This window comes from Sinocyclocheilus grahami, unplaced genomic scaffold (assembly GCF_001515645.1).
Source record: "Sinocyclocheilus grahami isolate Dianchi unplaced genomic scaffold, SAMN03320097.WGS_v1.1 scaffold1002.1, whole genome shotgun sequence".
Lineage (NCBI taxonomy): Eukaryota > Metazoa > Chordata > Actinopteri > Cypriniformes > Cyprinidae > Sinocyclocheilus > Sinocyclocheilus grahami.
In genome coordinates, this window is record NW_015506181.1 from 566381 (window position 1) to 581342 (window position 14962).

The window sequence follows — 14962 nt, forward strand, 5'->3', positions numbered from 1 at the left end:
TGTCTGTTATATTATCATCCCCCTAACAGCAAATAGGATTTCTCCCTCCCTTTACTGATAAAACTGCTTAGACACTTTTGGGAAGGCCTACAACTAGATGTTGGGACCTGGATGCAGTACTGGTCAAACCAAGTCAGACACGGCAAAGAAAAAGACAATACTAGGAGTATTCAATAAGCTCTTCTCACTCTCGTCACATCTTTCCTATTTCCTGCCTTTGCCTCCCTTTTTGGGCTTGTAAAAGAGTTAACATTAACTGCTTCAAATATCAGACCGTATCTAGACCTCAGAGAGGTCTAATACTGGGGTTCTCAACTCTGGTCCTGGGAACCCACCGCTTTGCACATTTTATATGACCTTATTTAACACGCCTGATTCAGATCATCAGCTCCATGAACAGAGTATTGTGTGTCAGATAAGGGAAACGCAAAAATGCAAAGTGGTGGGTTCCCAGGACTAGAGCTGAGAACCACTGTATCAGACCGGTCTCGGAGAAAATACTCCTAACACAATTAAAATACAAGGCGAAAAACAGTGGGTTTCAATAAGGAAAGTAAAACTACCTTTATGCAATTCAATTTTTGTATTTATTGAAAAAAAGAGAGTGGAGACCATCAAACAATAAAATATATATTTCACCCAAGCCGGACAATCAGCACAGTCCAATGCACATCTTTAGCGCAAGATTACATCTGGTTGTCTAGTTAAACATGTGGATGCTGCTACATTATGTCCATTTACTGTCTTTTCAATGCATGTCCAGCTCAGCAAAGCCAGCCACTGGCAATGGTGCGGTGTTCTTCTGCATTCCTCTATACTGAGCCAGCCGACCTCGATTAAGCACAGAGAAGAACTGAAACCTGTGTCCCATTTTCTCAGGGTTAATCAGCATATCATAGCTGTGGATGAGCTGCGCTCTGGTGGAGGGGTCATGACAGTTCCTCAAGAGGACCTAAAGCAGAGCACGACAAAGCAAATGTCGAGTTAAAACAACAACTTTGCCAAAACAATGGGTTAAACCAAGTATTTCAGGGAGATTCGTATAGTGATACAACACTGATACAACACAGTTTTTTTTTTTGGTTTTGGGAAGCTTTTTAGCTCACTTCTGGGTACAAATTTGTCCCCAAAATATTGTACATACAAACAACAGTTTTATTTCAAATATATAGGCCCAGTTTCACAGACAGGGCTTAGACTTAGCCAGGATTAGGCCATAGTTCAATTAGGACATTTAAGTCATTTTTATTAACATGCCTTAGAAAAAACATTACTGGTGTGCATCTTGAGACAAAACAAAGGCACTGATATATTTTAAGATCAGTCGGTGCAAGTTTCTTTCAGTTAAAACAGCTCAGACTTACACTTTAGGACTAGGCTTAAGCCTTGTTTGTGAAACCGGAGGATAAAGTATTTATCTTAAATGATTAGGTGTGTGTAAACTTGGCTTAAAAACCAAGCACGTAGTCTTAATAGTGTTAGAATTTACTAATTGGGGCCCAGGTCAGGAATGTAATAGTACAGAGACTGCATGTGCTTTCTGAACTAACAAATACAAAAACTCTAGAACAATTTGATGGATGTCAAAAAAAAAAAAAGTACTACAGATAAACACTTAATACAGCTTGGGTTGTTAATCCCTTTCTACTAAATCACTTACATTATAACAATATAATGACTGTTTACACTTGGTTATGAGAGGATACGCGACACACAGATAACTCAATGAGCACTGAATAATAACTCAGTTTTGAGAGGTACTGATTGGATTCTTAAATTGCTTTCATGAGCAGGCATTTTTATGTTTGGCTACAATGCTCAACGCTATAAAAACACCAGTTTCTTTCAGTTAAAACAGCTCAGACTACACTTTAGGACTAGGCTTAAGCCTTGTTTGTGAAACCGGAGGATAAAGTATTTATCTTTAAAATGATTAGGTGTGTGTAAACTTGGCTTAAAAACCAAGCACATAGTCTTAATAGTGTTAGAATTTACTAATTGGGGCCCAGGTCAGGAATGTAATAGTACAGAGGCTGCATGTGCTTTCTGAACTAACAAATACAAAAACTCTAGAACAATTTGATGGATGTCAAAAAAAAAAAAAAGTACTACAGATAAACACTTAATACAGCTTGGGTTGTTAATCCCTTTCTACTAAATCACTTACATTATAACAATATAATGACTGTTTACACTTGGTTATGAGAGGATACACGACACACAGATAACTCAATGAGCACTGAATAATAACTCAGTTTTGAGAGGTACTGATTGGATTCTTAAATTGCTTTCATGAGCAGGCATTTTTATGTTTGGCTACAATGCTCAACGCTATAAAAACACTAAATAGAAAACATTGCTCAGATCGCAAGGCTTGACAAGATCTTCATCAAAGTTGGTCAACATCAGGCAAAGATGCTAAATTATGAACACATTTATTTATATCTTGGAGAGTTTTGCCATGGCGGGGCAGTAAACTTGTTTTCATTTTTCTTTTTTTCATATTCATTTTTTTAAAGGATTCTTTGATGAATACAAAGTTCAAAAGAACAGCATTTAAAAAATGACTTTAAAACGGTACCCAATAGTTATTTAAAATGTTTTCCACTGGCCTTTAACTCTAAAAACTTTTGGAAACTCCGAATGCTTTTGGAGGGAGCACACAGACATTAGTGTTGTCATTCTCACCTGCAAGCGTGAGTCAATGCCCATGTTCTTCAGGAAGGATCTTTGTGTGATGGGTCCCAAGCAGGTCACCTCATTTCCTGTCATTTTTCTCAGGTAACTGAAGTCAACATCTGCTGTCAAGTCTGCCATGCCAGGTGCCTCCAAGACATTGTGGAGTTGATGGCCTTTAAAGCCCTGCCACAGAAATTAACTTTTTAACAACTAAATAAGGTGACTGCCTGACCCACATTTCAGAAAACATCAGTCTCGTGTGGAATCAGTGGATGGGTTTTGGGCCAACATTTGTAAAATGAATGTAAATCTACAGTACACTCAATCAATGGAACTGAACTTTATGGGGGTACATTCCTTTTTATATTGTACATTTTTAAGTTCACCTGAGTGATTCTGAACACTTTAGTAGTAAAACATGACTTCCTGTTTCACTGGAACAAGATTGGGTATGTGAGCATTTACTGAGAATTTAACATTTTAAATGACTTTTAAATGAAGTATTTGCTGATATTGCTGAATGAGATCGAAAAGAGAGCCGGTAAAATAACCCAATCTTTCCTTCACTAGTGTGAATGAGACTCGGCTGTTCTTTTCTTCATTTTTCATCAAATAGCATGATGGTATACTGTAACCAACAGGAAGTGGGGAAAAAACAAGAATAGCCATAGGAAACAAAACAGATATTTTATTAACAAATCTGTTGAGGACGGAATAAGCATTAGAAAGATGACTCATATGGCACTTACTCTGAAAGTATCAGTTTTTGTTCCATCATGGCCATAGTCTACAATCAAGGCTGCACCTCCGTCCTCTGCAATCCGATTGGCCAGTTTCTGAACAATGACTCCACCTTCTGGACAAACTTCCACATGCTGTCTGTTTTCATCTTTCTAAAAAGAATAATTTACCGAGTTCAGACGCCCAAGATGATGAAACAGAGAAATCTTTTTAAAACAGTTCAAAACACAACAAAATTATCTGATATTTTTGTAATCGTGAGCATCTATAAGGGTCATCCCTCTTATGATATTTTATATTTGATGGGTTTTTTGACAGTTACACACCGCTCCAGGGAGTCAGAAATTGACTGGCAGGCGTCACCCTCTTTAGCCAGCAAATGCTGTAACTACACCATCACGATACATTAACTGTTGTTAAAGTGTTGTGTGAATGCACATATTTGATATTTATTTATTATATTATTTTATATATATATTTCCATTTAACCTTACTACTTTGGAAAGCATTGCTGTTATTTTTAAACGTACTATAGAATTAAAATTGTAAAATTAACATTGCATTTCTTCCCATCAGCTGCCTGTGATCAGCCACATGACAATGTTAACAAAAGATGAGGAACTCACCTGTATAAGAATACTGGAGGCCAGTGTAGGACTGTGAGAAACCACAAATCTCAGTTTTTCTGGACTTTCAGCATCAATGTCAACCATCACCTCCCGCCAACCTTTCTCTGTTCTCTAAAAGAAAAAGAAAAATTAATTTTGGCCTGTAAGGTAATGCTAATGTTCATGTTTGAAAAATTGTTATTTAAAAGTAATTTATCCTAAGATTTTTAATATTTCATGTGAATACTGAAGTTAATAGTCCGATGTACCTGAAACTTGTGAATGGGTATAGCGTCAAAAAACTCATGGGCAAGGAAGACACTAAAACCTGGCAAAGGAAAGCAGACTTTAGCTACAACAAACTAAGAGCTTCAATTCCCATCAACTAGAGTTTGTGCGATTACATGACAGTTTGATGCATCCGTACCTCTTGGGATGTCCTCAATCCTGCGGTACCAGTATATAGGCAGGCCTGTATGTGTGGTGCCACTGCGGTAAACAGGCTGATCACCATCATTGGGCTGTGTATTATCTCCAGTTAGACATTCAGCCTGAAATTGGCTCAACTTTGGGCTGACCTCCACAAGATGAACAGAGATATCTGTCTCACCCAGGACAGTTTTCAACTGACTAAAGACCTGTTACATATGAACACACTTGTTTATATAAAAATTCTAAGTATCCCCACACAAGTACATAATGCAATCCTTTTGATACTCTATATTATACTCAGTGTCGTTTGCATGTAGTATTTCTGAGAACAACGGCACAACAACCAAATTTTGGGGGATATGCGATATATTATACAGCACCCTTCGCTGATTGTCAGCTTTGGTACATATAAGCAAAACTTTGCAGTGAATAAAAGTCTTTGCAGTTTATATGCCAACAGCCATATTACCCTGCAGCCCAAGACTGGTTGCCCACTGAAGCTAAGCAGGGTTGAGCCTAGTCAGTACCTGGATGGGAGACCTCCTGGGAAAACTAGGTTGCTGCTGGAAGAGGTGTTAGTGAGGCCAGCAGGGGGTGCTCACCCTGTGGTCTGTGTGGGTCCCAATGCCCCAGTATAGTCACGGGGACACTATACTGTAAAAAATCACTGTCTTTCGGATGAGACGTTAAACCGAGGTCCTGACTCTCTGTGGTCATTAAAAATGCCAAGATGTCCTTTGAAAAAGAGTAGGGGTGTAACCCCGGCATCCTGGCCAAATTCGCCCATTGGCCTCTGATCATCATGGCCTCCTAATCATCCCCATACACTGATTGGATTCATCACTCTGTCTCCTCTCCACCAATAAGCTGGTGAGAGGTGGGCGTTCTGGCGCAATATGGCTGCCGTGGCATCATCCAGGTAGTCAAGTCAAGTCAAGTCACCTTTATTTATATAGCGCTTTTAACAATACAGATTGTGTCAAAGCAACTGAACAGCATTAATTAGGAAAATAGTGTGTCAATAATGCAAAATGACAATAGTAAACACAAATTTTTCAGTTAAAGACAGTTCATCATTCAATTCAGTGATGTCATCATCCAGCTCAGTTCAGTTTAAATAGTATCTGTGCAATCATTTGCAATCAAGTCAACGATATCGCTGGAAATGAAGTGTGCTGCACACTTGTGGTGGTTGAGGAGATTCCCCCCTTCTACTTGCATTAATTTTACATGACTTTCTAATCATGCGGCTCCTTTGTGCGAGACGCGAGTGCAACGGTAATAGATGTCCCTCTAGAATATGTGCGAAATATGTGTTCTGTGTGAACGGCTTGGTTTCAGTTTTGATGTAAACAAGATCTTCTCCGCATTGATGTTCTCTTTTTCTGCAATATTTTTAATGAACAACGCAGCAGCACCGCATCTAGTGACTTCAACTGGATAGGCCAGGGGTAGGCAAGTTCGGTCCTAGAGAGCCGCAGTCCTGCAGAGTTCAGCTCCAACCCTGAAAAAATGGATAGGACCGAACTCGCCTTTCCCCTGGGATAGGCTAACAAAAACATTATAATGCAACGACACTTACATCGTCATCGTATCTCGTGCGCCGCTGATAAGGCTGCCTCCTTAACGCACAACTAAAATTCGAATGCAACGTTTTTGATTTGGATGTGGATTTTTAAATTCGACGAATATTCGAAATTCAAAAAAAAATTTGACCGCCTTAATTGCATCCTTTCTTACAGAGGAAGCGCAGCGAACCTACTATTCCTTGCGGCCTCCAAAGAGCGAGCATTATGAGATGTTAAAAAAAGAAATCCTGGCAGGAGTGGGGCTGTCTCCTGTCTGCGCAGCCCAGCAGTTTCATGACTGGTCGTATGACCAAGCACCGGTGCAGAATCAGGCTGCTTAGTTAATCCGGCTCGCTCACCTCAGGATCTTAACTTGCGATCCTACTGCTACCCAAGTCACTGAGAGAATGGTTATTGACCGGCTGCCTCCCTGGCTGACCTTATTGAAGCAGTGGAGCTGTCAGAAGCAGCATGTGCTTGTCGTGGCCTAATGGTTAGAGAGTCGGACTCATAACCCAAAGGTTGTGGGTTCGAGTCTCGTACCGGCAGGGATTGTAGGGGGGGGGGGGGAATGTACAGCACTCTCTCCCACCTTCAATACCACGACTGAGGTGTCCTTGAGCAAGGCACCGAACCCCCAACTGCTCCCCGGGCGCCGCAGCATAAATGGCTGCCCACTGCTCCGGGTGTGTGTTCACTGCTGTGTGTGTGCACTTTGGATGGGTAAATGCAGAGCACTAATTCTGAGTATGGGTCACCATACTTGGCCACATGTCACGTCACTATTTTTTTTTTTTGTGATGCTGGAGAGAGAGTGGCAACAATTCCCTAGAGCAAGGCAATGAACCGGCGACTGCTGGAAGGCACCTCTCAACCAGTAAGCAGGTCGGCAGCCCCTGTACCACAGGATGAGCCCATGCCCACTGAACCTCGTCCCCAGGGGCTAGGGCATGGACAGCAGGTTGTATCATACATCGCGCTGTACTGAGAAAGGCACCTGAGCAGTCAGTGCAGGTCGAAGGAAAGCTGGTAAAAGTTAGGGCTGGGACAATAAATTGATGCATCGCGATTCGTGGATCGATTCTGAGATTATCTGAATGCATTGCGAATCTCTCTGGAATCGATTCTGATCTTAGTTTTTAACAGTAGACGGCGCTCTAGGCTAGTTTTTAACCTCACACTCAAATGCTCACAAAGAAGAGCCCTTGCAGTTGTGTTGCTGTCTATGGGAGGGTCAGAGAGCTCTCGGATTTCATCAAAAATATCTTCATTTGTGTTCCGAAGACGAACGAAGGTCTTACATGAGGGTGAGTAATTAATGACAGAATTTTTATTTTGGGGTGAACTATCTCTTTAAGCATCATTGTGACACACAATTTCACTTTAAATAAACGTGAGTGAAAATAAAATGAAAGACCAAGATGACAGATTTTTCCACAGCCTGTTTTGCTCATATTTACCAATATTAGTACATTTTATATCACCTTCCTCTACCAGACAATTACAGTCTAACAGGCGATGGGGTGTTTAAACCAAAAATATTCATTGGAGTATTTACCCTCAGGATGTCACTGGCCAAAGAGCCTCTACCTGGTCCGAGCTCCACTAACTGGAACGTGTTGGATTTCCCAGCCGCCATCCACTCACTGACACACCAGACACCCAACAGCTGTGGAAGACCATATATAACTGTCATAAAATAAGAACATATTTTTATATGGTTGTAGGTATCAGTCATCATTTTATTCAAAACCATGCTTACCTCTCCGAAAATTTGACTGATCTCTGGCGACGTAATAAAATCACCACCTGCTCCAAGCATGTCATTTTGCACGTAATATCCCTAAAACGGCAAACAACAGACTTTTGGTCTTTCGTGGAAGAGCGCTTGCTATTATAACTACCTCTTATAATGTCTACAAGTGGGTGGGTGGGTGGGTGGGTGGGTATGTGTTTGCGTGAATGCATAGACATTCATATAATCCATATGAATTAAAAGGCAAAAGGGTGCAAAAAACTTTGCATACAGAATGACCAGCTTCTAAAAATTGCATGCATCAGGAGGTTTTTGATCTTTCCATCTCACCATGCTCATATTGTTTTTACCACATATTGTTTATTACAGGGCTAATTTAACATTATCTGAGCTACAGATAAAATATTGCTCTATTTTATAACCTGTTACTAAGCTACGAAATGATGTAATACTGATATTCTTAAATACAACAAAATTCAGTCATTTGGTCAACAAAATATGTCATATGCAGAGAGCGGGAAAATGCTGCAAAGGAAAGGTTGTGTGAAAATGGGTGGGGTGGGTATGTGTTTGCGTGAATGCATAGACATTCATATAATCCATATGAATTAAAAGGCAAAAGGGTGCAAAAAACTTTGCATACAGAATGACCAGCTTCTAAAAATTGCATGCATCAGGAGGTTTTTGATCTTTCCATCTCACCATGCTCATATTGTTTTTACCACATATTGTTTATTACAGGGCTAATTTAACATTATCTGAGCTACAGATAAAATATTGCTCTATTTTATAACCTGTTACTAAGCTACGAAATGATGTAATACTGATATTCTTAAATACAACAAAATTCAGTCATTTGGTCAACAAAATATGTCATATGCAGAGAGCGGGAAAATGCTGCAAAGGAAAGGTTGTGTGAAAAGCCCTTATATATGGAGATGGTTTGAGCGTGTTTATGCAAATGACCAACCTCGGGTATGCGGCTGCTCATTTAGAATAATCAAAATTTTCATTTTTGAGGTGAACTATTCCTTTAAGAACATATTCATGTGCATATACTTAGGCGGCATGTTTTGTGAGAAGTTCTCCCATGCATATCCATAATCTATGTGAATGAGAACCACTGTTCCCCATGTGACTTTATTCAATTTCTGTTGTAAGCTATAACTTACCTAAAAACTACTGTTCGTAGACCTTACTGGAAAACTTAGAGCACTGCTTATTTCATTTGTATCTTTGTTCTGTTGCATTTATTCGTCCTTTTTGTTTGTGATTAGTGTCTTTGCTCTTATTGTATTGCGAAGTTTATTTTCCTTCTATAATTGGTTTGAGGAACCTTTATTTACATTAGTTATCCTAGTATTAGTTTTTGCTGAATTATCAAAATTGGTAATTGTGAAATTACACTCATATCTAAAATTACTCCTTCGTGAAAGTTGATCATATTACCCATCAATTGTGTGACATAATTGTGATTTAAATATTGACCAGAATTATTATGATTTTTGCCATAATCGAGTAGCCCAACCAAAAAAATTACATTCATCCACAGAAAAAAAAATGATCTTGGGATTTTAATAACCAATATTTAGTCATTTAAATAAGGATTGTGATTCATGCGAAAAGCTATATTTTTACCCAGCACTAATTGTAAGGACACAAAAAGTTTAACAGTTCTATAACATACAGTACAAAAAGTAAATGTGACATGATACATACCGCCACTGGATTGGTGAGTGCCTCCCTCATGTACTCAGCTACTGAAATTGGACCCGTGGCAGTAATTTTGGAGATAAGATGTTTATGGATGGATGAGTTTGACTCCAGGCTCCGGATGGAAGAGTTTGAGCAAGATCTGTTTTGCCACATGGTCCACCGCACTACAACAGACACCACTGCATCATTACTCATTTACATATCTGCCTGTACTGTATCTACGTTTGTGAGCTGTGTTTCCTAGAAGGCTGAGTGACGTGGGGTTGTTCAATTTTGGTTTAGTTTTCCTCATACCCTGTTGTAAGCTTTCAGAACACATGGAAAATATGCCAAAAGTTGTATGTAATCATTCTGTGATACTTTTGCTTTTTTTTTTAAAGCCTGAAGCTGGTCACTACTTGCAGCAATTATATAGATAAGTAGGCCTACAAGTGGGACATTTAAAAAAAAATAAAAATTTTAAAACATTATTTTGTGGTCTGAATAAATGGTCCTACAGTATTAAAACAACATCAGGGCGATAATAATGACTAAATTGTCACTTTTAGGTGAACTTAACAAATGTGTCACAAGGCACCCTTACGGAACAAAACTATATGGGAATATACTGCAAAATACAGTATAATTGATATATTACATAATACATTTCCATATATTGGAAACTAGAGCTTATATTTTTCAATATATGCATTGACAAATATACATACAAATATATTTAGAAATTAAGACAAAGATAAATCTAATATTTATAATATTTGAGTCTTTATTGCGTATATATTGCACACAGATGCTCCCATATAAATGTGAATGTACTATGTACACACATATATATATATACACACATTCACACAATGAGTTAAAGCAGATCTCTAGTTCCCAGCATGCTTTGCTTCTGACTGATAAAGGAGAGTAAAAATGTTAACATTAAGTGTTATGTCACGTGTTTTTGCTCAATATTAATATATGGGGAGATCTTTTAGTGTTTAATGTTGTATTATTTTGAAATGTAAAAGGGTTTCTGGTGTGTGTAAGTTTGTGGGGTTATTATTGTCTAGAAGAGTAGAGTCCGTTGTTAGGAACACGATTGGCCAAACACTTAAATTATATGTTACTTTATTAATAAAGTAATGGCTGTGCACTTATCAGCACAGTGATAGTCTGTTCACCAAGTGCTTTATTATGAGCAGGTGTGCTTATGCTATTGTGAACTAGCTATATTTTAAAATACAAAAAGTGTATATCATAAATGATTATTAAATATATATTTCCATATACAGTATGTGTGTATATACCGCAATATATTTTTACACAAGCAGTGACATATCTTATCACATGTACATCTATGTATTATAATGTGTATTACTGAATATTAAATTACATATATTGTGATATATAAGTAAATATATTGTCACATATTTTTTTTATATACGAAAGCAGCAATTCCTTATGTATTATTCAATATATTGTAATATATTTACACAATAAATTATGTTACAATTTTTAATATATCGTTATGTCATTGATCATTATATTAGGAAATATATTTTCTTTGCGTAATGAGCAGTCCACAATACACAAGACACATAGACCCTGTTTACAAATACACAGTAAAACAGTAGTAATACAGTTGGCCCTGGTAAGAAGTTTTATCACAGAATGAGCCAATACGAGGGGTGCTCTAATTTTCAAGTGTTTATTTTTTTTGACACAAGCTTCGGAGTAGCATATGTACACATATGTAACCAGCCTACTATAGCGGTGTATTTTCCGTATACACAGTATTTCGCAGTTCTTTCATCTGAATGCCAGAAGTTAAGAAATGTTATATTTTCCGCCGAGGATGAGGGACACTCGCAGCGCTAAGCATGCAACGTAATGAGATCATGACAAGAGTGATGCACACTACTGTCTGAAACGTTTATTACACACTTCATATTGTTTTGATGTTCTGCATCGTGTTCCATTACCAATATAGCAGTGTCTCACTCTGATTAAAATAAACTAATCTCACCTTCTGGCATTACCCGCTTCAGCCTCAGCAGAGTCCTCATGCTTTATATCATATAACAATAATCATGGGAATACATTCACAAAATATCAACATGCTGTCACAAGTCCTTTGTTCTGATTGGCTGAGGTTAAGCTTCTTCTTCTTCTTACCCGTTTTTATTGGCGGGTCGCAGTCACAAATCGAGCATTACCGCCATCTACTAAGGCAATGGATCAGAGACTTAAAGGGATAGTTCACCCAAAAATGAAAATTTGATGTTTATCTGCTTACCCCCAGGGCATCCAAGATGTAGGTGACTTTGTTTCTTCAGTAGAACACAAACGAAGATTTTTAACACAAACTGTTGCAGTCTGTCAGTCATATAATGGAAGTGAATGGGAATCACGGCTTTGAGAGTAAAAAAAACATATACAAACAAAACCAAATTAAACCCATGCGGCTCGTGACGATACATAGAGACACGGTGGATTGCAGACTTATAAGTGAATTACCACCACCTATCTCTCAAATGGACCATTGACACTCTATCTACAATCTCAATTAGGAGTGTCAATGGTCCATTTGAGAGATAGGTGGCGGTAATAAGTCTGCGATCCGCCGTAAAGCAAGAAGAAGATGCCTCAGGCGCCTGCTATTGAGAACGCGCTCAGGAGCACGCACCGCTGCTCAGGACAGTTCGAACAGTTCGGGCATTGCCTGAATCAGAAGTAAAAAACTATATAAATACTGTTCAGTTTCTTGCACAGACCGATCGTTTTGTGTCTTTACACATCAATGTATCGTCACGAGCCGCAGGGTTTAATTTGGTTTTGTTTGTGTTTGTTTTTTTTACTCTCAAAGCCGTGATTCCCATTCACCTCCATTATATGACTGACAGACTGCAACGGTTTGTGTTAAAAATCTTCTTTTGTGTTCTACTGAAGAAACAAAGTCACCTACATCTTGGATGCCCTGGGGGTAAGCAGATAAACATCAAATTTAAATTTTTGGGGGAACTATCCCTTTAAATCCCTTTTCGCCAGACCTGTCAGGACTGGAGCTTTCGATGTTGCTGCGTGTTCACTTCAGCTCCTCCATCTACTGCCCAGGTCCCTCCCAGCCCAGCAATATAAGGTTATTTTTATTATAGCAATATTAATAATCTATATTCTATTAATTAACTGAGTTCTTTTTAGACATTTTATTAACAGACTATCGCCTCCTACTGGATTCAAAATCTATTTTAATGTTAAATGCTGCTCACCGTTCTTCTGAAGGTCATCGATTAGTTTACATCTTTCCTCCGCATATCTATTACACTGAATAAGTACATGTTCTACTGTTTCTCTGACTCCGCACCAGTCACACATTCCCGTTGGATGTTTTCCTATTATTTGCAATGTTGAATTAAGTCCTGTATGTCCCAACCTTAGTCTTGAAAGAACACAGTCATTCTTTCTTCACCCTCTTGAATTCCTTCCTCTACCTACCATTGGTTGTATTGAATATAGATGCCTGCCCTTTCGCTCATTATCCCAATAAATTTGCCAGTTTTTATTTATCCCCTTTTTAATTATTGACTTAAGTTCAGCTTTACTGTACTGAATTTGCATATCTATTTCCTTTGCCATTACTTGTTTTGCTAATTGGCTTCCTCATTCCCTGCCACTCCTGTATGTGCCGGAACCCACAAGAACTGAACTTGCCCCTGAACTGAATCTTATTTGTCTGCTGCAACACATATAATAACTGAAGGAACTCCAAGACAATATCTTGTCTAGTTTCAGACTGTTGAGCATCCAGGCATAATAAGGCTGAGCTTGAATCCGAGCATATTAGTGTTTTGTTTATCCCCATTTCATATATTTTATTCATTGCTATCTAAATTGCTAGCAACTGTCCTGTAAACACCGATACATGATTTGATATTCTTTTCTCTCCAGACACTTTCAACCTTGGGATGACGTATACTCTACTCCCACCGGACCATTCTGTGGATCCTTAGAGGCATCTGTAAAAACTTGTACAATCTGTTCATAATTAGTTCCAATATATTCCTTTGTCAATTCTGCCTCTAGTAACTCATGTCCTGTCCTTTATCTTGTCTTGTTGCCAATAAGAATAAGTCCATAAAGGTGGTAAAATCCATAAAGGTGTCGTTGGTAAAATTACCGTTGGAATAACTCTGTATTTAGTTCTATCTCCTGCACTAAATCCACAATGATCCAACCAAAACTATTAACTTTCCTTTTTCCATGCTCCCAACATGCCTCAAGTAGTCCTTTCACCGGGTGATTATCCTTTTGGCCTTTTAAGCTTGTCCAATATGTCAATAACAGTTGTTTCCTTCTTAAGTGAACTGGCATTTCCCCCATCTCCACCTGTAACGCTGAAACTGGGGAGGAAGGATAAGCTCCACAACAAATTCTCAAAGCTTGTGATTGAATTCTTTCTAATTTTCCTAACTGTGACTTAGCTGCTGATCCTTATGCCATACATCCATAGTCTAGTATTGCTCTAATCATCATCTTCTTCTTTTAATATTATTGGCGGTTGGCAAACCAACTTAAAGGAGCATTTAAATCCGTGTATCATTCGATCATTCGTTTTTTGATTTAATATTGAAAGTAGAAAAATTAGAAAACCGATCCTTTTTCGTTTTTTGTTTTTTTTCCAAAAAACTAAAAACGAGAATTCAGCTTAAATTTTCTTTTTTCGTTCATGGGTGGAAAAATGAATAAACAGTTTGAATATTTGATTTCTACATGTGGGCGGGAATTAAATGCCCCTTTCTGCTGATTGGTCAGCTGAAGATCAAACTGTGCCATCATCAGTTCTTCTGCAGTATCACACAGCAGAATAATAGTCCTCCACTGCTGCAGTTGTACGGATTAATAACCCATTTTATCAATTTCATATTTTTCTCATCAAACAGACTAATGAATAGCTCGTCTAATGACAGAGTATTAAGTTCCCTCGATGGGGGAAAAATCCAAGTGAACATCAATCAGTACTCAATATTAATTTAAACTGCTTTAAATATGACTGCTGCTTATTTCCTGTGCACTTCAATACTGGTCTGCGCTTGACTGTAGTCGCGTCTGTCTGCTTATTGAGTTTATTTAACCCATCGCAATTTCGCAACATCGCAATGTCCTGCTCGGACATGCCAATTTAATGGCAGGGAATGGTGACTTTAGTTGTTGTTGTTTTTTTTTAAGCAGATACATATCTGTCATAAAATAATCCTATGCATCTCGTGCCGTATATTCCAAGCATTCTGAATGTATACTGAGGGTTTGGTGAGAAAAAAACTAAATGGCAAGTTATTATATTTTATGAAAATCTTGCGTTGCAGCTCACGCATAGCCTTTTGAGATATCAATTATGATCAATTTTAATAAAACACAAGATTACATTATATAACTATAACAGTAGGTTATTTAATATCAGTTGTTCTCTGGTTGTCAGT

The 14962-nt window shown here is 38.3% G+C and overlaps 1 protein-coding gene across 1 annotated transcript; it reads right to left on the reverse strand.

Moving 5' to 3' along the window:
• Window positions 1-79: 79 nt before the first annotated feature.
• ndufaf7 (NADH:ubiquinone oxidoreductase complex assembly factor 7) lies at window positions 80-11624 on the reverse strand. Its single transcript, XM_016250685.1, has 10 exons — window positions 11512-11624; window positions 9504-9664; window positions 7791-7871; window positions 7587-7697; window positions 4456-4666; window positions 4298-4356; window positions 4047-4160; window positions 3429-3572; window positions 2689-2862; window positions 80-952 (listed from the first exon to the last, which is right to left on the reverse strand). Exons 1-10 carry the CDS (start codon window positions 11549-11551, stop codon window positions 749-751), a joined length of 1299 nt encoding a protein of 432 aa, XP_016106171.1. The 5' UTR covers window positions 11552-11624; the 3' UTR covers window positions 80-748.
• Between the last annotated feature and the right edge of the window lie 3338 nt (window positions 11625-14962).